This window comes from Apaloderma vittatum, unplaced genomic scaffold (genome assembly GCF_000703405.1).
Source record: "Apaloderma vittatum isolate BGI_N311 unplaced genomic scaffold, ASM70340v1 scaffold20918, whole genome shotgun sequence".
NCBI classification, from domain to species: Eukaryota; Metazoa; Chordata; class Aves; order Trogoniformes; family Trogonidae; genus Apaloderma; species Apaloderma vittatum.
In genome coordinates, this window is record NW_009732668.1 from 1 (window position 1) to 23889 (window position 23889).

Genomic DNA, 23889 nt, shown 5'->3' on the forward strand with positions numbered 1-23889 from the left:
CTGGCACATGTCCCAGCAGCACCAGCCCCCCGCCCCGCATTCCCTGACCCCTCTGGCTCGTCCCTCGGTACCGTCACCGTGTCAGGCCCTCAGCCGCACTGAATTTCTCTCTGTGAAACAAGATTCCGAACCGCTTTTGTTGTAGGGGCATTTGACAGGCTTAGATTACCGAAGGCAAGAATGTATCACTGCCGTGATGTCTGTCTCTCAGTGTTAGAAACCTTCAGGTACCTCCGTATTTTGGTTTACTAAATTATTGTTTCCAAAAGATGCGTGGGCTTGCTGCAAAACCACTGAGAAATGCAGAATACATCCTCTCTTTTTTCTTTTCCTTTTTTTTTTTTTTTCTGGTAGTGTCACTCAGTGCTTAGTGATCCTCAATAAAATAACTTCTGAATCTCCAGTATTGTCTGGCTTCATGGTTTTCCCCTCTTGTTCTACTGTTGCTTAGAAACACTTTAGCGTGCCATATTCATGCTCTACAATTACTTGAAAGGACATTGTAGAGAGGTTGGTGCTGGTCTCTTCTCACTGGTAATTAGAGGGGAATGGTTTCAAGTTGCAACAGGGCAGGTTTAGGATGGACATTAGGAAGAAATTCTTCACGGCAAGAGTGGTCAGACACTGGAACAGGCGGCCTGGGGAGGTGGTTGAGTCACCATCCCTGGATGTGTTCAAGTGTCGTTTAGATGGGGTGTTGGGTGATATGGTTTAGGGGTGACCTTGTAGTGTAGGGTTAATGGTTGGACTCAATGATCCCAAGGGTCTTTTCCAACCTGAATTGTTCTATGATTCTATGATTTCCCTTCCCTGTTAAGGTGCTTAAGCATCCTATGATTTATCTTGGGTCTTCAGTTTTGGTGTTGATAGCACTATGCAATTAAGTATAGTAAGTATACATGAAGTAAAACCTTCTGTGCATTTCTACATTCCACCCGTCTAAAGAAGTGTTTTGCCATAGTGGTATTCTGGAAATGCTTTGGGAGTTGCTTGCTGCTGCAGTTCCCGCAGCAGTGCAGGCCCATATTCAGTATATGTGGTTTGTGTTTATTTTTTCTTTTTTGTCTCTGTACATAAAATTTGTTCATCTGTCTGTATTGCAACACACTGGCCGTTGCCTCCCCTCAGCTGCTTTAATGACTGCCCTGGGCTTATCACCATGCACTGCCCTCCGGGTTTAGTGCAACCTGCATACTTTTTTGTAAGGGTCTTTGCTTATTTCAAGATTACCAATTAAAATATAGAATTAATTCTTGTTTTAGTGTTCTTTCCATGTTCTGAAGGACATCATTTAGAACTGCCTCAAGCTTATTGTGATTCTTCATTAAAGATCATTCAACCAGTTAACTGATCAGTTAGCCAGCTCTGGTTTTATTGATGATAATGCAGTGCCAAACCAGCCCTTCTTTCAGAAACATTGGTGTATCGCATCAAATAGAATCATAGAATGGCCTAGGCTGGAAGGGACCTTGGAGATCATCTAGTCCAACCTCCCTGTTATGGGCAGGGACGCCACCTCTCGACTAGACCTGGCAACACGTGGGGACCGAGCGGGAATCGAACCCGTGACATCGATGTTGATCCTTGTTGCCAGCACTGCGCTCAAACCACTGAGCTAACCGGCCCCATGACAATAAGGTTTCACGTGTTCTTTTTATTTTTTTCCAGTTTAACTGATTTTGAGAAAAGAGTTTGGTTTTAAAGGGCCTCTTATTTCCATAGCTTCCTTCACTAGCATTAGCTATATTCCTGTCTTCTGTGCAATCATTTCATTTGCAACTGGTTATTCTGATTCTTTCGTGAAACCCTCTGGAAATCTAGTGCAGCATCCTTTCATAGTATCTTTACTTTTGAGCTGTAAGCTCTTTGTTAACAATTGCATGTTTGTCTCAGTAATAATTCACCAGTGTGCAATACCCATTGCTGATTGCTCAAAAACGATGAGGTATTTTCATTTTTTGGGGCACTCTTACACGTTTGTATTGAGTAACAGAAGAATCCGATATAACCCTTGTCCATTTACTTTATTTAAAAAAAAGAAATCCTTTTTGACATGTGGCAGCAGGTTAATGTTTAATGATGGTAAGGTGCACATTTCTTACAAAATAATAGTTTGCAAAGGTAAGCCCTGCTGACTTAACAGGAAGTTTCTACCTAGACGACAATTACTGAGCTGGTTACCAAGCTTTTTTCATCACTATATTCACTACAGTAGTATTGTATTTTTCATTCTTTCTATTAGTAGTCATAAAGTTATGGACAGAAGGTAGCTTTGGGTTTTGTTAACAATAAAACCTGTATAGCAATAGCTGTCTCCCTAATCTAAAACCTTGTGGGGAGTGCTGTGCTGATGAAACCTCTTAGGAGCTCTTCGTGTAGTATGGATTAAAGTAAATAATTCAAGTGTTACCAGGTGATGTTTAAGCAAATTGCACTACTGGATATTAACTGTGTATTAAATCACATGCTACTCTATTCACAGAAATTGGTATTCGCATACTCGCATCCAGTTTTGAGAGTAGACGTGCAACCTGAGAGAATCATAGAACAATTCAGGTTAGAAAAGACCCTTGGGATCATTGAGTCCAACCATTAACCCTACACTACAAGGTCACCCCTAAACCATATCACCCAACACCCCATCTAAATGACACTTGAACACATCCAGGGATGGTGACTCAACCACCTCCCTAGGCCGCCTGTTCCAGTGTCTGATCAACCAACAAGGAAGGAAAAAAAAAAACAGAAAAAGCAAGCAAATTATTAGGAGAATATAGCCATAAACAATTGTAACAGTAATTATGATAAAATCCTCCTTGCTATATTAAACAGACTTGGGCTTGGCTTTTACCATGACTTTGGGGATGGGGGTGGAGCGGGAACAATCCAAACAACTAAATTCAGGCAACCAAGTTTTCTTTGGCAAATGATGTGGACCGATACTGTGAGACTCAGGCAGACACCTGGATAAATACAGTCATTTAACCAGACCTGAAAAACTGAAGGATCCCTGTAGTTTCACAGTAGATCTCAAACCTAGGAATTTCCTCTAACAACAGTAACATACAAAAATCTCCTTGGTTGTGACAGCTGCAGACTCTTCCTAGTGTCCAGCTGCCCTTCCACTTTGGCACTGCAGCTTCTAGCCTGTCCAGTGTCTATACAAGCGTGTGCAGTATCCACCTGAAGAGATGCCTGGTTCAATGGCGAGAGATGACTCCTGTGCACAAAGCTCACACAGAGGAAGAATAAAGGTGACTAGGGAGCTTACAAAGCCCGATGCAAGAGGTGTCCTTCAGGCTTTACCAGCTGCCCTTGCAGCAAAAAGTTCAGATCGACTTTTAAACAGCCTAAACCCAGAATAGTCATGCTGACCTATATTACCCTACAGTAACATAGAATTATGTATATTCTTACAGAATATAATTACTCTATAGTAATACAGAATTATGTTGAGTCTCCTACAAGGAAGTGGTTTTTGTTCTGTAGGAGTGGGGACCCAGATCAATGATTAGGGCATCCAGGCCCCGGTCTCAGGTTGGTGTGCAGAATGCTTACACCTTTGTACACAAGCTCACTCACATGGCTACTACTCTGCATGTTCTGGTACTGCAGGAAAAAAGAAAGCTTTTTTTCTTTTCCTCTCAAATGATAAGCCTTCCTTTGCTGTAAGCATATGTTGGCCATCCAAGAAATAGTAGTCTGTGACTTTTGAGGTCATTTGGTTTACTAGAAATCAAAGCTTGTGTCCATTTGGAAATTATAATCATTGTGCTCCGGTGTAAAGTGTGTGTAATCATGCGGTGAGTAACCTGCGGAGCGTGCCGCCTCTCCACATAACCCTGTTGCCCAGTGACTGGAGTGTGCCATCTGTCCTCTTGGCTCATCGGTTTCCCAGAAATCAAAAACTAAACGTTGCGGATCCCATGTTATTAAGATTGAGATGTTGAGGCATAAAGGAGTTTACTAACTGCCAAGTCTGGAAGCAGAGAGAGTTGATAACAACAAAAAGTTGATACTTTTCTATAGCAAGAAAAGCAACATGATGTAGAAACCCCTTGCTGTTTGCAGACCGATTCAGCTTTTCTGTTGCCACACTGCACCGTCATTTTATTTAAGAGTTAAGCAGTGGGTGCTAAGCTTTCTTCCTGAGGGTTGTGCTTATTTTGACAAGCATTACCTTCAAAGATTCTGCAAATTGTCATCCTCTGACCAGTCTGCTTAGTTTTGCTGCTGCCTCTGGTGTTAGCCAGTTTTGGGACAAGGTAATAATTTTATGGGTTTTTTAAGTCCACTTGTAGTGCTGTGGAAGGAACAAGTATTTCTTAATCATCACCTTAATTTTCCTATATTTTTAGAGTAGTTCTTGTGATGACAAAATTTCTCTGAACTGCAAAGGTGCTTTTTTTGTTTGCTTTCATTTTGGTTTTAAACCCAGAAAATATTAAAGTCAACATCCCGGACATCATCTTACTTCTCAAAATGTGATATATGCACTGCTGTCAAGGTAGTGTGCTCGCTTAAGGAGCTAAATCTAAAATAAGAAATACTTGAGACCGTACTGACTTAAAATTAGGAAGATGTAGCAGGAGTTCTGGCATTCTTGAAGCAGCATGCGGTGTTTTGGTGCTAATATAAACCCATTACAGAGAACAGCAAAGAAAGTTCTGTTAAGAAGACTCTGAAAAGTGTTAAAACAAACAAGCAAAACCTTTCCTAGAATACCTGAATTTTGTACCTACAGAATCCAAAAACTTCTGCAATCGTGAAGCAGCTGCTTGCTGACGGAAATGCCCGGGAGCTGCAGAAGTACTTTGGCTCACGGATGGAGTTCGGCACGGCGGGGCTCAGAGCCGCCATGGGAGCGGGCATCTCCCACATGAACGATTTGACCATTATCCAGACGACCCAGGTACCATGCCCAGCGCTTCATCTTGCTTCACCGGTTGTGTACACAAATGGCAGAGCCTCGTTTATGACAAGCAAATGGGTATTCTGAGGAAGTGGCAAGTTTTTTTACTCCACTTTTCAGAAGTGATGTGAATGGTAATTATGAGCTGAGCGCTGATCTCTGAAAACAAGTGGAGAGAAGCTGATGAGCTATTAAAATAAGTTATTTTCCATGTTTGATTTGCAATTGGATTTATACAGAGCTACACTTCAGCTCAAGTGGCTCAGTTAGTCCTGATGTAGCAACTACAGAACACCCCAAAGGCAGGCAGCATTTGGCTAAGCTATGCGTATGTTGGACATAAATTTACATAAATGCAGTGAACCTATATGTATACATATAGGTCCTAAAGTAGATCTGCTTGGGGAAAGCTTAAAAAACCCACAAAACCTTAAATTACTGTAGCCTGGAGCAGTGGTTTATCATTTCCTAACAGGTGTCATTATTAAGGGTGAGATTCAGTTAAAAAACTGAGATTCTAGTTAAAAAAACCCAGAATACTGGCCAGTTGTTCTCTTCCTCATCTGAGACCTAACACTGCTAAATCATTTAGCAAAATCTGCAGTTCAGACTAATTGCGTTAACTGTTTCTTTCTGGAGTTGGTTCTGTCCAGCTTCACTGTATCGATTGGAAGGTTTCTGATATTTATTGGTGCTTATTGGTCCTAGAGAAGCTGAATCCCAGTCCAGTTCAGTGAGATGTTACGTGCGCTCACCTTCCTAAGACATCAACGTCCTGGCAATCATCTTCATGCAATGGTAAATTAAATATGAACATTGACTTAATGAGGTTGATTTGTTGTTGTCTTTAGGGATTTTGCAGATACCTTGAGAAGAGTTTCAGTGACCTGAAAAAGAGAGGAGTTGTGATTGGTTTTGATGCTCGTGCCCATCTTTCCAGTGGAGGTAGTAGCAAAAGGTACTTTTCAGGTTTTAAGTATTTTGTAGATGTCTTGTGTGAGCTGGTTTTATGTCTGCCTCAACAGAATTTTTTTCTTTATGTAGAGTGAATTAAGTTGGGAGTTTCATAGTATTTTTATATTCTGTTAATGCCAAAGCAGTTCTTAGAGTTGTGCTTTTTCTGTTGGGAGTAGTGAAGAAATGAATTTTAAGTGGGTCTGTATAATAATTTGGGGCTTATTTATGTGGGGTTTTGTTTGTTGTTTGTTTTTAATTGGAGTGGGAGGGAAGCTGTAAATTCTAGGAAACTAATTGGTGAGAAAATTAGTATATTCCCTTGGTATCTTCTCTTCCTGTTTAGGTTTGCGAGACTTGCTGCTAATACCTTCATCAGTCAAGGGGTTCCAGTTTATCTGTTCTCTGATATAACACCAACTCCTTTTGTGGTAGGTTTCTCTATTCTGTCTTTTTATATGCCATCAGATAACATATATTACTTACATTACGGAAAACCAGACGAAGCACTTCTCACTTTTTAAGCTTTACCTGCAGATAGTCTTACGCTTATTTAGCTATATTTAGTTTACAACATCCACAGCAAGAGGAGGAAGAAGCTTAGTGGAGTATCAGCAGCAGTGGAGTGTGTTTCTATTCATTCTTGTTTTCAGGCAGATTTCTTGTAGAAGACATCATTTCTAGATTTTTGAGAAGTCTGAAACATACATACATTTAGTTTTGAGATTTTTGGTTGTTTGGTTTGGTTGGTTTTTCTTTTTCTTTTGGGGGATATTGAGTCCAAAGTAGCCTTTTTGAACCGCAGGTTGTTGGAGTGCAGCGATGTTGTGCCAGGAGGGTTGCTGACTTGTGTCGGCATTTTCACCATCGGATCACTAGGTGTCAGTAGTCTAGAGCAGTGGAGGAAACCCCTAACTTGGCACTGAAAGCTGCAGTTTCTCAGGATACCGGTTGCTGCAGTGAGTGCTGCAAACAGAACGTAGTGAGATGAAGGCTTTGTGTGTCGCATTCTTGTACCGATAGAAATTTCGGTACGTTTAGGGTCAAATTCTTCACCGTGTGGCTTAAAGCAGTATATCAAGAACTGCAGTTGATGGCATTTGTTACTAAATAGACAGGAGTAACCTCAAACTGGGCCTGTGGTCACAAATAATGCATTATTTTTAATTCACTCCACCTGTTTTGGACTAATTTATAAGAGCTCTTTCCAGAGCAATTCTCACTGAAGAACTGCAGTGGAGGAGCTGCTCCACAGGCTGCTCTCAAAGGAGCGTATGGATGAGACTGCTCCAGTTGTAATTCTCTGCCCTATAGAATCATTAAGGTTGGAAAAGATCTCTAAGATCATCGAGTCCAACCATCAACCCAACACCACTAAACCATGTTCTGGAGTCCCATGTATACATGTTTTCTGAGCATCTTCAGGGATGGTGACTCCACCGCCCTGGGCAGCCTGTTTCAATGCCCCACCACTCTTTCAGTAAAGAAATTTTTCCTAATACCCAATCTAAACCTCCTCTGGCACAACTTGAGCCCATTTCCTCTCATCTTAGTGCTTGTTACTCGGGAAAAGAGACCTCTACCTCAATACAACCTCTGTTCAGGTAGTTGTAGAGGGCAGTGAGGTGTCCCATGAGTTTCCTCTTCTTCAGGCTAAACAATTCAGTTCCCTCAGCTGTTCTTCATAAGACTTGTTCTCCAGACCCCTCACCAGCTTTGCTGCCCTTCTCTGGACCTGATCCAGCACCTCAGTGACTTTCACGTACTGCAACACCCAAAACTGAACACAGTACTCAAGCTGTGGCCTCACCAGTGCCGAGTACAGGGACACGATCACTTCCTTTCTCCTACTGGACACACTTGTTTTTCATACAGGCCAGGATGCCGTTGGCCTTCTTCACTGGGCACACTGTTGCCTCATGTTCAGCCACCTGTCACCAACACCCCCAGGTCCATTCCCACCAGACAGCTTTCCAGCCACTCTTCCCCAGCCCTGTAGCACTGCCTGGGGTTGTAGTGACCCAAGGGAAGGAGCTGGCACTTGGCCTCACAGACTTCTGTCATTACCCCCATGGACTTTGCCACCCCTTAAAGCCCTCTGGTGTCTCAAGTCATTCTGCAGTAGGCAATGTGTGCATTTGGTTTCCTTCTGTAGAAACACTGCTCTGGAGATCGACAAAGCAACTGAGAATATAAAAATGGGAAAATGCACATGAAAAAGCAGGGGCTAACGTTGTGCCACATGCAGTCTAGCAGAGCAAGTAGTACTTAGCTTCTGCTTTAGCGAGTCAGTCTGCAGGAATCACATCTTGGCTTTCTTTTCGTTCAGCAGTACAGAAGTATTGCATATGCATGAAAACAAGTAATATATAATATTTTGCACACTCCAGATAACTTTCTCTTATTACAGCCATACACAGTAACTCATCTGAAGCTTTGTGCTGGAATTATGGTGACAGCTTCCCATAATCCAAAACAAGATAATGGTTACAAGGTATTCCTATATGATCTGTTTTCTCGCTTTTTTCAAATGTTTTTTTCCATATAGAGACACTAATACTATTGTGTATAGTTTCTATCATGGTATAGACCAAATTAATTGATAGTTTGATCTATTCTAGATATACATATTTAAAGGTAGTAGTGTGTTATACTAATAACACAATTAAAATCGTGGCTCTAAAATGCAGGAAGATAACGTAATGCCATCGCATACTTAGGAACACTTTAAAATATTAACTGACCTCTTTTCAAAAGCTTTAATAATTTTTCCAATTCATGATTTTAAAATATCTTTTTAGTTTTAAAAACACAGAGAATTAAAAATATGTGAAACCTAATGAGTTGCTTGTACAAAATGTTTTGAATAAATTTCATTAATTTCTTGTAGTTTATTTTTCTTTTGCTAAGCGACATGGTTATCAGTGTGACTTTTCTGTGCCAGAAATCTTCTTTACGCTGAAAAAAACATGGCTGAACTTCCTGTCTGCCAGTCATCCCATAGCTGGACTGGTCATATACAGACTTTTTCCAAAATACAGCAGTTGAAGTTAGGAGATCTTTTTTGTCTCCCTAATAAACAGCATCCCTGTTAATGCTATCTCTCTTTCTTGCTATCTCTCCCTCCAGAACTTCATATCTGTTTAAAAAGGCTTTTTAAAATTTTCCATGTATTGATAGCTTGTTTGGATATTTTATCAATTACTTTTTGAATTGGCTTCATTTTTTCTTAATGTTTTGTTAGTAGGGCTACATATGTACATGGCCCAGATGCTGTTAGGTGTCTTGCCTTAAACCTGTGATCTGTAAACCATCAGTAGGAGGAAAATGTGCAAACAACGGTCAAAAAGCAGAACATTATAAGTACACCTCTTCCTGGGTATGTAAACAGTCAACAGAATGGAGAAGACTGGAAGTAATGAACATCTTGAAATATAGCTGAATTTGTGCTTGCTGTTGTGGCAACACTGCTGCTGTAGGCAGCTGCAAAGTTTTTGTGCATTTCTCCTTAATTTTTTTGGTGGTAAATGCATTTCAGTTTTACACGATTTTTTTTCCCCGTAAGAATTCTTCTGTATATAATGATTATACCTAAAAGTTCTGGAAGAAAGTATATGAAGTAGAATGGGCAAGTTATCAATCCCAAGGCTGGCAAACAGGCTGATACTTGAATCTTCTCAATAAAGAAGCTGGATTTTGTGTTTCATTGTTTTTTGATATCTTCTGATAAAATTAAACATTTTTTTTTATAGAACAAAACTAAGATGTGAGAGGATACAGAATATGAACAGAGGAATACTCTGGATATGCTTAAGCCTAATTTACTGTAATAGTGCTCTTTAGCCAACAAAAAAAACCCCAAAGGTATCCTACGATATTAGTATCCAAATACTCATTTACCCTGTTTATTATTTAGGTTTACTGGGAAAATGGTGCTCAGATCATTTCTCCTCATGACAAAGGAATTTCTCAGGCTATTGAGGAGAACCAAGAGCCATGGCCTCATGCTTGGGATGACAAACAGATTGACAGCAGCCTGCTCCTTCATGACCCATACGCCACGATCAATAAGGACTATTTCAAAGACATACAGAAACAGTGCTTTCACAGGTAACTGGTGTTAAGTCTGTTAAGAATATGAGTTTTTTCCATCTAGTACGTCAGTGGGGCAGTTGAAATTGATGGAAGTCAGGGCAGCTATGATCCTGCCGTGATCCAGTTCTGTCTGTACCTTCTTGCCACCTTTTGTGGTAGCACTGGCAGCTTTGTGGTGATGTAGTAAGGCAGTTTATAAAGTTGGTCTGGCAGAAGTCTAACCATGCAAAGTGAGTGATTAGTTTCTGATTATTCAAAGAATCATAGAATGGCTTGAATTGGAAGAGACCTTAAAGATTATCTACTTCCAGTGCCTGTGCTTCTACTAGACCAGGCTACTCATAGCCCCATCCAGTCTGGTCTTGAACAGTTCCAGCGAAGGGGCATCCCCAGCTGCTCTGGGCAACTCGTTCCAGTTTCTCACCACTTTCATAGTAAATAACTTCCTCCTAATGTCTAATCTAAGTCTACCCTGTTCTAGTTTAAAACCATTGCCCTTTGTCCTTTCACCACATGCCCTTGTCAAAAGTCCCTCTCCAGCTTCCCTGTAGGCCCCCTTCAGGCCTCCCCTTGAAAGGCTGCTCTAAGGTCTCCCCAGAGCCTTCTCTTCTCCAGGCTGAACAACCCCAATTCTCTCAGCCTGTCCTGGTAGGAGAGGTGCTCCAGCCCTCTGATCATCTTTGTTGCCCTCCTCTGGACCTTCTCCAACATATCCATGTCCTTCTCGTGTTGGGGGATCCAGAGCGACATGCAGTACTTCAGGTGGGGTCTCAGAAGAGCAGAGTAGAGGGACTTGAGAGACAAATCATCTTCCTGTATTTGCATGGCCATCATCAGCCAAATGCCACAGCACAACTGGGGCTGTCTTGTGCTGCAGGAGGTGAGCTGACACTGATGCTCCAACCAGCTTTAGAATGGGCTTCTAAGAGAGAAGGAGAACCAGGCTGTTAAGCCAGTTCTGGGAGGAGGAGGTCTTGCTTGGTGATTCTAGCCTTGCCTGTGCTCCTGGTGGCCTTAGGTGCCTTGTACAAGCCTATTCCTGTCACTTGCTCAGTAAAAACTTAATAAAATTAGGTGGATGTTTGTCGTTGTGATTAAAAAGTAGAATCAGTTTATGGATTAGATGAGCAGCAGCCTGTTAGATCTCCTTATTTATATCAAAATTTTAACCACCAGTAACTATGTTCTTACTCTCTTGCTAAAAACAAAGTCAGAATTACTAGAAAATGTGGACCGCGTGAGAAATTATATTGTCCTTTCAGAACAGGAGATAAATGTCTCCTTAGGAGTTTGCGTGCCTCAAGTAGTATGTTCTGTGCTTTCAGTAATGTACATCAAAAAACCGAGGGTGCTGACAAAAGGCATGCTGCTGTCAGTTCATTGCGTTCACAGTCTTCGGGGCAGGTTTAAGTGCCAAAGTTGGGAATGAAGAGTCGTCTTAGTCGGTTGCATTTGTTCTCCACTCACCTCCTTTGGCACGCAGAGAGTACACTGTCTTTCTTATTCTGATGATTTAAACATACAAGGACATTAGATACCAAGAGTGACTCATATTGCTGGAAATAAGGTTAAACCAATTTCTAAGCCATTACCTTTAAAATCTGATGTCCTTTAATTTGGAATTTTAACAGTGAGCTAGAATACTGAGTCATATGCTTTTCCAAATATCATTAGTTTTGTGCAGAATGTTCTTTCATATCCAAGGTTACCATTATCTGTTTTATTTCAGGAATATAAACAAGGAAACAAACCTGAAATTTGTTCATACTTCTGTGCATGGCGTAGGTCATAAATTTGTGCAGTTGGCCTTCAAGGCATTTGACCTTAGCCCTCCTTTTGCTGTGCCGGAGCAGAAGGATCCAGATCCTGAATTTCCCACAGTGAAGTACCCAAATCCTGAAGAAGGCAAAGGCGTTCTGGTAAATGGATATTTTTTAGTATTTGAAATGTCTTTCAAACAGTGTTTCCTTCCTGACAGTAGCCATGGCTATAAATACTGGCTGAAGGTCTATTTTGTTTGGTTTTATAGCCTTACATATGGTGAAGAGTTAGCTGGTTTTCACTGACATTTAAAACTGTTTCTGAGCCAGTCAGATAGTAATTAGTTACAACTTTAATCTACTTTCTTCTGCTCTCTAACAGAATGGGCAGGTCTGCACATGACACAAAGTGATACAGTTCCTTTTAAAAATAAAAAGAATAATAAAAAAAATCTTTACAATTGTGAATCTCTGCAGTTCACACCTGAAATACAAGGACGGTGTCCCATTGTTCTGATGGGGACACTGGGAGGGGGCAGGGGAGGTGCTGGTAGGTGGTTAGAATTTCTGCTGTGAATATTTCTGCTGCACTTTGTTATTGAAGGATCCTGCTGGATCCAAGTGGTAGTTGACTCAGGCTGCAGAGGTGGAATGATGTAAGTGAAGTTAAATATTCTTACTCTGCTCTACTTCTGCCAGGCTTGAAGTTTTGGGGATTTTTTTGAGACACATAACGATTTTGGGTGTTTGAAATTAAATAAATTGTGAAAATTAATTAGAACCTGTAAAGTGAAAATATTATTTGGGAGCATTAACACTCATCTGGTCTTGCTTACCACTTTTCCAGACGTTGTCTTTTGCTTTGGCTGAAAAAGATGGGGCAAAAATCATTTTAGCAAATGATCCTGATGCTGATCGCCTTGCAGTGGCAGAGAAACAAGAGAGGTATGGTAATAAAGAAATGCAAATCATTTACATTTTTCACTTAAAGGCTAGGCTCGTTTGGAGGATTCTTGCTACCTGTGTTCCAGAGGAAGATAGAATAGGCACAGTAGGTTGGTTGGTTTTTTTTGGACTGAAAACACCTGGAAATGTGAGAAGACTGTATGAAGCAGACCACAGTGGGGCTCCATTACTGAGATAATGATTGATATTAGACAGTGTACAGAAGTCTGAATAACACTTGCTCTATTTAAGGCATGCACAGAAATGTGAATTGTTGTGATTGTGCTGTACCTTTTTAAAGGTAGGTTTTCAGTTAGAAATTTTTCACAGAAGGCTGGTAAACATTCTTTCATACTATGTTTATGAAATGGTAACTTGTATATTCAGAAGAACCTGTATAGTTGCCTGAGAATCTCAGGAATAGAGAACATCCCTGTTCTGTAATATCACTCCCTTCTTTATCAAATACTGTTAAGACCAGACATTTTACTAATCATTAGATGATTTGGGCCTCTCTCACTCAGTTCCCCATCATTATGCATAATGTTAGGTACCTGCATTTTACCTTAAGCTTTGTCAGTACTTCTCAGTGCAGTCATTTGTGCTGTCTCCTTTAAGGACCAGCTATATGTGCATTATTTTATCTATGTGTACCCTGTCAAAGAATGGGATCACAAAAGGTAAACTTGCTCACACAGGGGCTTCTCATAAATTTTTTATATGTACGGAATGTGTGCCCTATAGTTCTAAGCCAATATTGCCAACTTATTTCATGCCCCTTGATATCTTGTACTTTTACAATTGTTTGCAGTTCTGTATTGTGGTTATATCTGATGAATGAAAATAAGCTGAAGCACTGCACTGGGTATCATATTTACAAGTGATGGTGTTTCTCTTTTATCTACCTTGATAAAACAAAAACTAATCTGAGCAGTTAAAAACCACAAATCTTTAATAAATGTAAACTTAAAGGTTTTCAGCTCAGAGAGGAGTGAGACAAAAATCAGCTGCTGGACCAAAAGCAGAAATAGTGTAAATGAATTCCCTGGGCTTGAGAGCCAGGTGATGGATATAAAATCATGGCAACAGTCCTTGATACTCAGGGAACGAGATGTGAACCTGACAGATGGTCGCAGTGACTGTGGATGATGCAGATCTTTGAACTTGTATCACTTACACAAATTCCAAAAACCTAGTAAAAAGAGACAGTGCAAATACCCATTTTGCTCACCAGGTAATCTCTTTTGGTCTTGTAGCAGCTTCGAAGGTGGAAGTGTTCTCTCTGGGATTTTGGGGCTTTTTTAAAATCAATAGCCTCATGGCAAGAACTAAGGGGGCTTCTCTGCCTTCAGAAGAATGGAGAAATTGGCACTCTCTGCTGTATCTTGAACAGCATGAGCTGGCATATCTTTATTTTAACATTTTTGGCCTGTGCCAGCCTCAGTTGGCAATTCAGCATTGAGGAAGAAGCTTCAGTTTGTGGTATTTATGATGGGTTAAAACAAGAATGCAGAATGACCCATGTTTTTTTGTCTAAAAGCTTACAGGTACTGGAGACTTGAAGACGTGATGTTAGTTTATTTATCACTGAGCTCTCTTTGCTACCTGTTTGCTAATTGTTTAGCCAGTCCTAGTTGTCTCCTTACTTTCAGTCCTGTGTCCTCCTCTCAGACTTCTGCTGTAGCTCTTCATACACTAATCAGATATTAATACGGGCTTCTACAGTATCTGTACTTCTTCTCTGACAGAAACTCCTGCTAGAGCACACTCTCTCAGCGCTCTTACACTAAGTTGTCGCTGTGCGTTGCTTTGTGCCTGTTGGCATCAATAAATGCAGGAGGCTGAGTCTGCTCCTCTTTCACAACAGGTACTATTTCTGTAGGTCTCGATTTTTGTCAGTTTGGCAGTGTCTTTGTCCCCTTTTGTGACTGGCAAGTTTTTGGCAATTTTGATATCTGTCTTTTTCGTTTTCCTTCAATTTTTCTTCTTCTGGCAACATGTCAGTGTTAATCTTTTTTTTTTCCAATGACCAATCAGTGTATTTGTGATTAAATAAAAAGTATTTGTCACTGAGTCAGCTAAAAATACTGGTCACGTGGGGATTGTATTTTTGTGTCTCTGTGCTTGTCTTAATCATTGGTTTTATTAACTGTCAGCTGAATATTTTTGTTTTCTAAAAATAAGCTGGAGATAGCCCTGTTTCATCTTTGGATAAGCTCAAAAGCTGGTATATATGATGGTGGAGGAAGGTAACCACTTCAGAATTCTTTGGGGGAGCATTTTTTGTTTGTTCTTAATAGACACATGATAACCTTGTTATTGTTACTTGACCTTGGAGAAGGTGGTTTTCTTTGCTGGTATTCATGTATGAAAGCACCAGTAGATTTTAATTTTTTTCCCAATATTACCTTTTGGATTCATATACATTTGGGTTTTTTTCCCCCCCGTCCAGTGGTGAATGGAAAGTGTTTTCTGGAAATGAGCTGGGAGCTCTTTTAGGCTGGTGGATCTTCACTTGCTGGAAAAATCACAATAGGGATACTCGTGCCATTAAAGATGTCTACATGTTATCCAGTACTGTTTCTTCCAAAATCCTGAGAGCGATTGCACTAAAGGAAGGTTTTCACTTTGAGGTAAGCTATTACATGTTATTCCATGTTCTTTTAATTGCTTGCCTACACAGTGTCATATCTTTGGAAAACATTATTTTATTTTTAATGCCTTTTTTTCTCCTCACTGCTGTAGGAAACACTGACAGGTTTCAAGTGGATGGGCAACCGTGCCAAACAGCTCATGGACCAGGGAAAAGCTGTTCTTTTTGCATTTGAGGAGGCTATAGGTAAGAAGCAGAGTACTGTGTTCTAATATCCTGTAAAATAGAGAAGCTAGGACTATTGCAAAAAAAGGCAGTTTAAAGGCTCTCCACACAATGGGTGTATTTCCACTGAGTAATCAATATCATCTGTTTGTCGGATTGATATTACTAGTTTTAATCTTTTGTATCTCTGCTTAGCACAAAGTATGATGATGTGAGCTAGGTGTATATATCTTTGGTAGCATGGGTATGTAGGCTCGAACGGCAAATTCTGCATAAGCTGTTTAAAAAACCTGAAAACAGACATGTTTTTCAGACTTTGAGTATATTTAGCTGACAGTTTTAAGCTAAGTTTAAATGTGAATAAAGTAAAAAAAATCCCCCAAATTTTGCTTGCAAACTGGAAAGCCATGAATAAAAGCTATGAATTTGTGAGAAGAAAATTTTAAAGCTATAATGCTATTTCTTGAGTATCTCAGTACTTGAAAACTAGAAAAAAAATGTGACTAATTTCACAGATAGTTATCAGTGGTACCATATGCTACCATGCAAGAGTAATCACATTTGAGACAAAGTGCTATACTTGCATTGTTCGTGCAGTGTGGCATTTCTGTTTCATGAGAGCTGCAAAAGAACTAGGGAGCATCTGGCACTGATATGCTGCAAATCTATCTCTAATTTGAAATTCCATTAAATACGTTGCTTATTAAAATTAATATGGTTTAGAAGATAAAATTTTTCCACTTCTGGTTTAACTCTAAAATGTCTGTACTATGGTAATCTGCATTTCTTCTTTAGAAGATGCTGGTTTGATTAACTTGCCCCCCTGCCCCCATTTTACCTTATTTCCTTATAAAAATATATGAAATATATATAATTTTCTTTGCTTAGGGTATATGTGCTGTCCTGCTGTTCTGGACAAAGATGGTGTCAGTGCTGCTGTTATAACTGCGGAGATGGCCAGTTTTCTGGCAACCAGGAATTTGTCTTTGTCTCAGCAGCTGAAAGCTGTCTATGATGAGTGAGTTTAATTATAATTGTTTATTTGTCACACTTTCTCCATTCTAAATACTGAGGTTAACAGGGACTCAACAGAAACCTATAGTATATGAAGAAATAAAAATTGGGTTATTGTACTATTAACACAACTCTGTGTTAATAGTAATCTTCTAGAAAGCGCTTCTGCCTCCTGGTCATGAATCCATTTATGACTTTGTTTTGTGTCGATTTAAGGTGTTTTAAAATTAAAAATATTACCTTACTAATTCCCTGATAGTTAATGAGATTTTTGGAGGTATTTTTGCTTGCTTGTCTGAAGGGCTTCTCCCTTTTGGGAAGTTTTGCTCTTCATTCCTTCTACAGAAGATTGGCCTGGGTTTTGGCCAGCAATATTGGTTTGTTGTATAGATTGCAATGCCTCTTGCTGCTTAAATGTGCTAGATGCACAAAAACGTTGATGGGGAGAATGGGTCTGAGGAGTTCTGGCATATTTATGCTACTCATAGAAGCCAGCTTGCTTCTGTCCCACTTGCAGGGCTACTTGAAATTAAATTAATTCTAGTTGGCTCAAAAAAGTTAGGCTTCTTATTATATTATTCTTTCATTTTTGATGGACAGTGTATGTTGGTTGTTCTTTCAGCTCCTGAATACTGATATTTGAGCTGATGATGCAGAAGTGCTGTGACTGTTTGGCCATAACTATTGGCTATACGCAGCTGAGTATCCCTCTGAGAACGTGTAACATGAGGCACTACTTTTCTTTAGTTCTCGTTTTACTGTGTTCAGAGACCCACAAAGATCAGTAGTGAAGATGGCTATTGGATTTCATAGGGCAGGGAGTTGTTGGGGGGGGGGTTGGGGCTTGCTATTTTAAAGGAGTGAGCAGCACAGCCTGGCACATACTCTCCACCTCTTCGTGTCTCAGAGACACAGACGAAGGAATGGTGGAACCTGCAAAGAGACTCACGGAAAACTCTGGCCTTGGTGCTTCTTGTTTCCCAGTCTTCAGATTTCTCATTTGCATGCAGCACTAGTTGTGCTTGTTTCACCTGCTGTTTAAGAAGGAATCAGGTAGCAAAGACTTGGGAACACACTGCATAAATAAATAGTGGAATCTATCAGCTATCGTAATAGCAGAAGTAAACAGAAATATAAATGCGAGGAAGAGGAAATCATGCCTAGAGCTGCAAATACAGCACCTGGCATGAGAATTCCCTTAACTACTAAGAGCTCGAAGTGTAGATTCAAAGAATTATCCTCCTCTGGCTCATATTTGTGGGGTTGGTTTTTGGGGTTGTGGGTTTGTTTTTGTTTTTTTTTAATATTCATTTAGTAAACGTCTGTTTCAGGTTGCCCTCAGAAACAGAATATTTACCTGAGTGGAACTTAACTGTGCCACACTGCCTCTGTACATGTAGCCACTAAAGAGGACTCTCAAAGTTTATTTAGTTTAAAAGCAGTCTGTAGATGCACCTCAAAGTAAGATGTCACTGGACATAGTCACTGTTTGTGGAAAAGCTACAGACACAGGGAAGGATGCAAATCTGCCTTATTCAATTGATGTTTGAAAACAAGAATGGGGGCAGGGTTCTTGTTTTGGGTGGTTGTTTTGTGTATTTTTTTTGCTTGCTTGTAGCTAGGATAGAGTTGCACGTTTTCTTTACTACTTTATTCTTCATTAGATTTGTCTTGTAGTTGTGGTTGAAGCAGAAGAAACCTTGCTCTGTATTTTGGAGGTCTAGAAGTGGGTTATCTTCTCAGAGAAGTAAAGGTAGATCAGGAAAAGGACATAGTCCTAGCACGCTCATCACTTCTTTCAACCATACCATGGGTTTTGTAAATTCCCTTGCTGGTTTCTCAGAACTGATTTGACAAATATTGACCTTCAAGGTGTCCGTTATGATATAAACATGACCTATTTAAGGAACCTTTCAGGTTTCTAGTATTAACATCCAAGTACTTATGAAAGATTCTGCCCGTACAGATTTTCCCTGGCATCAGGGATACTCAGCAAGTGTTGATTTTAAGCAAGAGCTCACTTAAACAACCAGTCCAGGCTTGTACACTTTTAACCAACATGCTGTTTTGAAAAGTCAGTGTTAGCAGGTCTTAGATGCAGATTCTGCATCTTGTTCCCTGGCAGCAAGAAGATAAGATGATGTTCAGAACAGTTTGATTTACTAGAAGCACTTTAATGAGAGAGCAGTTTTTGAAGTGCAATTGGAAAAAAACATTCTGGAATTTGTTTTGCTTGGAACAGGTCAGCTGGAATCCAGTCAAGGAAGCCATTTAGATGTGGTCTGTTCTCTTCCTATGGTGATTAGATCTCTTTGAGGCAATAATCACATCTTTTTTTCTTCTGGTTTAGCAGTAAACATTCTCAGTTTTAATCATTAAAAGGAAATGCTGTCTGCACAGAATTTTCTTCAAAGTATGTAAAATAGGAAAATTTAGCTGTTGAGGCCTTTTTAAAATTGTGAGGGGATGAACTGATGCTGCAGTTGGGTGACCATGAGTATGGCTCTTGCTTTATAGAAGGTTATATAATGTGTATGGTGTACAGCTCTGAGAAGAACATTGCTTCTTCAATTCATTAATATTGTGTCTTCACAGATATGGCTTCCATATTACCAAGGCTTCATATTTCATCTGCCATGATCCTAAAGTTATTCAACAGCTTTTTGACAACCTTAGAAATTTTGATGGAAAAAACACATACCCAAAATCTTGTGGTAGATTTAAAGTTTCTGGAATAAGGGATCTAACGACTGGGTATGACAGCAGTCAGCCAGATCAAAAGGCTGTAAGTGTATTTTTAAAGTTATATATATATCATATAAGTATATATATATATCATATAAGTATGTATATATATTATATAAGTGTGTGTGTATATATATATATAAAAATTTCGATGGAGAAGTACTCTAAACATCATGTTACATCCTGAGTCTTAAAGTAAATTAGACTGGGGATGATTTGCCTTTGTGGAATGAAATGAAGGTTGGGGAAGGGGGCTGAGGTTTTTTGTTTGATTTTTGTGGTGTTTTTTCTCTACAAGATGACAGTCTCTAGAGGGAGGTAGGAGGATCTTGCTGTCTTGCTACAGCAATCTTCCATTATTTTCTTGTAAGTTTAAGTTAAACTGTCTACTGAAATGTAGCTTTGGGTTCTTTAGTTTTTCACAGTTCGTGTTTCTTTTCCTCCAGGGGAATGCCATTGCAGAGCACTTTCTATTTGCAGTAAAAATGTTGAGACTTGAAATAAGCTACTGATCAGTAATGTACTATTTACAGGTGGAGGGCAAGGCTGTAATTTGCCTGTTGTGTGTCACAGGTTTTGTCTTGAATTCATTACATACAGTCACTTCTCAAGCTTCTAATAAAAATATTCTTACTGTTTCTAGATACTTCCCACTAGTAAGAGTAGCCAAATGATAACTTTCACTTTTGCCAATGGAGGAGTGGCCACAATGAGAACCAGTGGGACGGAACCAAAGATCAAATACTATTCTGAACTTTGTGCACCTCCTGGAAACAGGTATTGTCATTTACAGCAGTAAATGCTGTGTAATAGGGGCTGTGTGGCTTTTTGGCATTGATTTAGAGGGGAAGAGGCTCTCCATGCTCAAATAGTATTACTACTGCCACTATTTTTGCAAATGCATTTGCATAAAGATTCAGTTCTGCAAAATCCATTGACACATTCCTGTTGTCACTAAAATTCCTTGGAACTTGATTTCATCTTCAGTGAAAACAATATCAAGAAAAACATTCTGCCTTAAATGAAAGTAGGTATATTCACTTTTTACATACATAGTTGCTTTAAACGTTATAAAATTATATATAAATGTGTTCTAATATACTTTAAACCCTTTTATGTTTAGTAACTATATTGACTGATAGCCTCGGAAACCATACAGACTTAAAGATAAGCAATTACTAACTTACGCAAGGAAAATAAAGCCTTATCACATATGAAAATTCATCTGAAATACTATTACAAATATAAAAGTTACATTTCTAATCGCATATGTTTAGTAATAGAAGATCTGAATTCAAACAGGCTGTTCTGTTATAGATTGTGGTTTTATGTTTTGTCATGAAGTGCTTTCATGTACATCAGTTGAAAGTGAACATCAACGTGTTACCATAAGAAATCAAGTATATATGCTTTTAGCATTAATAGAAAATGTTTGTCTAAAACAATGCAAGAGATGTAAAAATTCTTCACTGAAAAATGTGCTTTTTAGCTTCTCCACTGTGACACTGTTTTCTCTATTTGTGTGCATTTCGTTTCTCAGTGACATTGAGAAGCTGAAGAGGGAACTAGATGAATTGGTCAGCGCTCTTGAAAAACACTTCTTTCAACCAGAAAAAAATAATCTTCAACGGAAGACTGAGTAAAATAGCAAAATTACTACTTTAATTGCGTTTTGCAGCATTAAAAGTGCATTATTTAAGAAGTAAGGATTTTTAGGACCAAACATCTGAGAACTCAGCTGAAAAGACTTCTGCTTTTATTAAGAGTTTTTCTGGGTACTCCTAGATCTAGTATCTTATTTTGGAAGGAAAGTACCTTTACCCTAAATGGACCAAAAAACCCCAATCTGTTGAACAAAAATCTTTATGAACTAAAAGTTGACTGCAAATGTCTTTCAATCAAAACTTGTTTTAATTAAATACTATAAGTAATATCCTGATTTCTGAAATGCAGCCTGTTTTCTGGTGACTTCAGGTTTTTTTGTATGTGTGTAATCAGGTAATACTATGCAACTTTACCTAGGTTTACATTTGCAAACAAGTTTTCTGTTAACAAGAAGTACTGAAAGCCTGTGGACAGACTTCGACAAACTTGGGGCAAATGTTTCAGAAATAGTGATCTTCCTTGGGGATTTTGGCCCAAACTCACTGTTTATATGGTGAATTTGCCAAAGAGCTGTTTGCTGTGGGACTATACATCATGTTCTGGGTTAGAGATACCAAGTGAACTCAATTGTCTTTTAATACCATGAATATATCAATATATCTACATAAAGCACCTTTTTGTTGCCTAACTGAACTAAGCATAATTAGTTCAATGCAGACCCTCATCCCAGAGCTTGTCCTACCATATGCTACCATGACTTGGTGCGTAACTTTGCATGTCTAATTCAGAGCAGAAGTTTCTGTTTCATTGCATAGTGTTGTCTGCACTTGCAGAGCCTGAGAGGGTTATTTGGAGGTTACCAGTTGACTTCTATACAAGGGTTTTCTGCATTTGCAGTACTTGTTTGGGATATCAGTGTAGCTCGAACAGTCACGGTAGTTTTTGGGTAAAGTTTCTGCTAGAATTACTTCTGGTATCCCATGGGGAATGACTAGTTCCCAGGCCAAGCATAGATCAAATTTAGCAAATTATTCATCAAAGAGCAAACTTGCCATTCCATCCCCCATAAATACTAGCTTACCTTGTTAGCTAAGATAGTAAGCAAAGAACACTGGATGCCTGCTTTTATCTTACAGACTTCAGTTGTCATCAGAGGGCACAAGGAAAGGAGCAGTCCCTGCATTCTGTGGCTGTCACATCAGTTTTTTCTTGGCTGTGCAGAGTCAAAGGCAGCACCTGAATCATTCCTATTGAGGTCCATCTGTGTAGCATAAAAAAATTAACTTTAAATTAAGATAGCAAGAGGGATACTGAGGAAACAGTATGCTGTTAATCAAATCCTAGTCCCTTAGCGCAGAAAGATAGGTTATTAGTTTGTGCAGAAACCATTTGTCCACACTCTTCCATTTCTTTTATGCTAAGCCAAAGATGAGACAGGGTTTTATCGATACATGTTTATTAGGTGCCTTGAATAATGCATTCCATAGTCTTGAATAGGACCCTAGGGGCTACTGAGGGTAGTAATAACTGTAAAGGGAATCTCAACATGGACTTCAGTGCAACCAGCTTTGTCACATTGCATGAAATTTTTGCATGTACCAAGTTCCACTGTCCGTCCTTTCTGAAAAATAAAAGCTAAGGACAATTCAAAGGCTTAAATATATTTTAGACTTTTTTTCATGCATGTTAAGTGTGCTGAAAGAGGGTTTGCGTGTTGTAAATCTGAACTGATTCTCAGGAGGGAAGTAGAACTTCTTAAGACACTGAGACAGATTCATCACCAGTGCCTTTCCACCTGACCTCGTGGCAAAAAAGTCTATTCATCTGGGTTTTGCTGATTAAAGTAACTTTTTGTTTGTTCACGAAATCTGAAGGCAACATCACCAGTCTTTTAAAATTTTGAGTTTTGTCATGTTATTCTTGTCTCTGGAAGTATTTTCAGAGTTCCAAGTCCAACTCATGCCTTATCATCTAGAACTGAGGTGAGGAGGAATTTCAAGACCATCTGTAAGAGTGAGGCATGAAAACAACGATCTATTATTTAGAAATTTAAATGACAACTTTACCTTTTTACATAGTCCAAATCTGAAGTACTTCTCAATAGCAGATGTTTCCTTGTTCCTTTTCCTTTGCTTCCTCAGTACCTGTGGTGCTGGGTCCCCAGCTGCCTGAGACCTGGAGTAATAAATGTGCGGTGTGAGTTTGTGAAGTATGAAATGGTGCTGACACATCACAGAAAAAACGCAGGCACCCGGGTCTCTGAGGTTTCTGTGATAAATTTCAATGTGGCAAGAGCTGAGAAGAGAAATTAAGAGGAACCTTACCCACTGCTCCCAAACCCTGTTACTGCAAAGGTTCCTCTTTTCTTTCCTGGCCACTCAGCATGTGAGGTCCAGTTTTCCTTTGTTTATGAAGAGGCAGCAGGAAGACATATGAAAAGAAGAAGAAGAGGGAAGATTAAATTGAGATAGCATGTGGAGATTGTGTATTTCTGTAATCAAGTAGGAAAACAAAGCTGAAAGGAAATATCTTCCATGTGCTATTGCTCTGTCTTTTACACGTTGATTAAAAGAGCAGGAGGATGAGCAGCAGAATGGAAGATCTGGGCACCTGATTCTCCTGACTTGACCTTAATTTGTTCCCTCTGCCACTCCCAGTAAGAGCCTTTCAGAAGAAAAGCTGTCTTTTAGGTGTGGAGACTAACAGTTGATGTTGGGTGTTGTGTTCAGCTGCACCATCAGTTCTGGAAGAATAAGTAGAAGGATGAAGCTTGTGGGGCAGATGGAATCTAGTTTGATAACTGTAAATTTTGACTTACATTCATAACCATAGCTACGTACTTTTTCTAAATGCAAAACTTCAAAGCTTTATTATCTTCCCAGAATTCAAGTTCTATATCCTTGTTATTTTCAGTACAAGTTGAAGATTGCACCAGTTGGGCAGCAGGGTACAGGGAAGAACCTCATGGAAAGCTCAAGAAGTTTCTTAGCATCACACTGGGAAGGTTGCACATGCCATTCCTATTCAGCTATGCCTTGTTT

At 39.5% G+C, this 23889-nt stretch overlaps 1 protein-coding gene across 1 annotated transcript; it reads left to right on the forward strand.

Moving 5' to 3' along the window:
* The first annotated feature begins 4747 nt into the window (after nucleotides 1-4747).
* Nucleotides 4748-21174, forward strand: PGM2 (phosphoglucomutase 2). Its single transcript, XM_009875615.1, has 13 exons — nucleotides 4748-4912; nucleotides 5764-5870; nucleotides 6213-6297; nucleotides 8277-8360; nucleotides 9783-9976; nucleotides 11691-11880; nucleotides 12569-12666; nucleotides 15119-15299; nucleotides 15412-15505; nucleotides 16373-16502; nucleotides 19094-19283; nucleotides 19887-20020; nucleotides 20784-21174. Exons 1-13 carry the CDS (start codon nucleotides 4826-4828, stop codon nucleotides 20884-20886), a joined length of 1677 nt encoding a protein of 558 aa, XP_009873917.1. The 5' UTR covers nucleotides 4748-4825; the 3' UTR covers nucleotides 20887-21174.
* The last annotated feature ends 2715 nt before the right edge of the window (nucleotides 21175-23889 follow it).

Excerpts from the sequence above, each read along its gene's own strand:
- PGM2 (XM_009875615.1), top strand. The coding sequence starts at position 4,826 with ATGGAGTTCGGCACGGCGGGGCTCAGAGCCGCCATGGGAGCGGGCATC. Across the intron at positions 6,298-8,276 it reads TAACACCAACTCCTTTTGTG|CCATACACAGTAACTCATCT; the intron begins GTAGGTTTCTCT and ends CTCTTATTACAG. Across the intron at positions 15,506-16,372 it reads TGCATTTGAGGAGGCTATAG|GGTATATGTGCTGTCCTGCT; the intron begins GTAAGAAGCAGA and ends TTCTTTGCTTAG.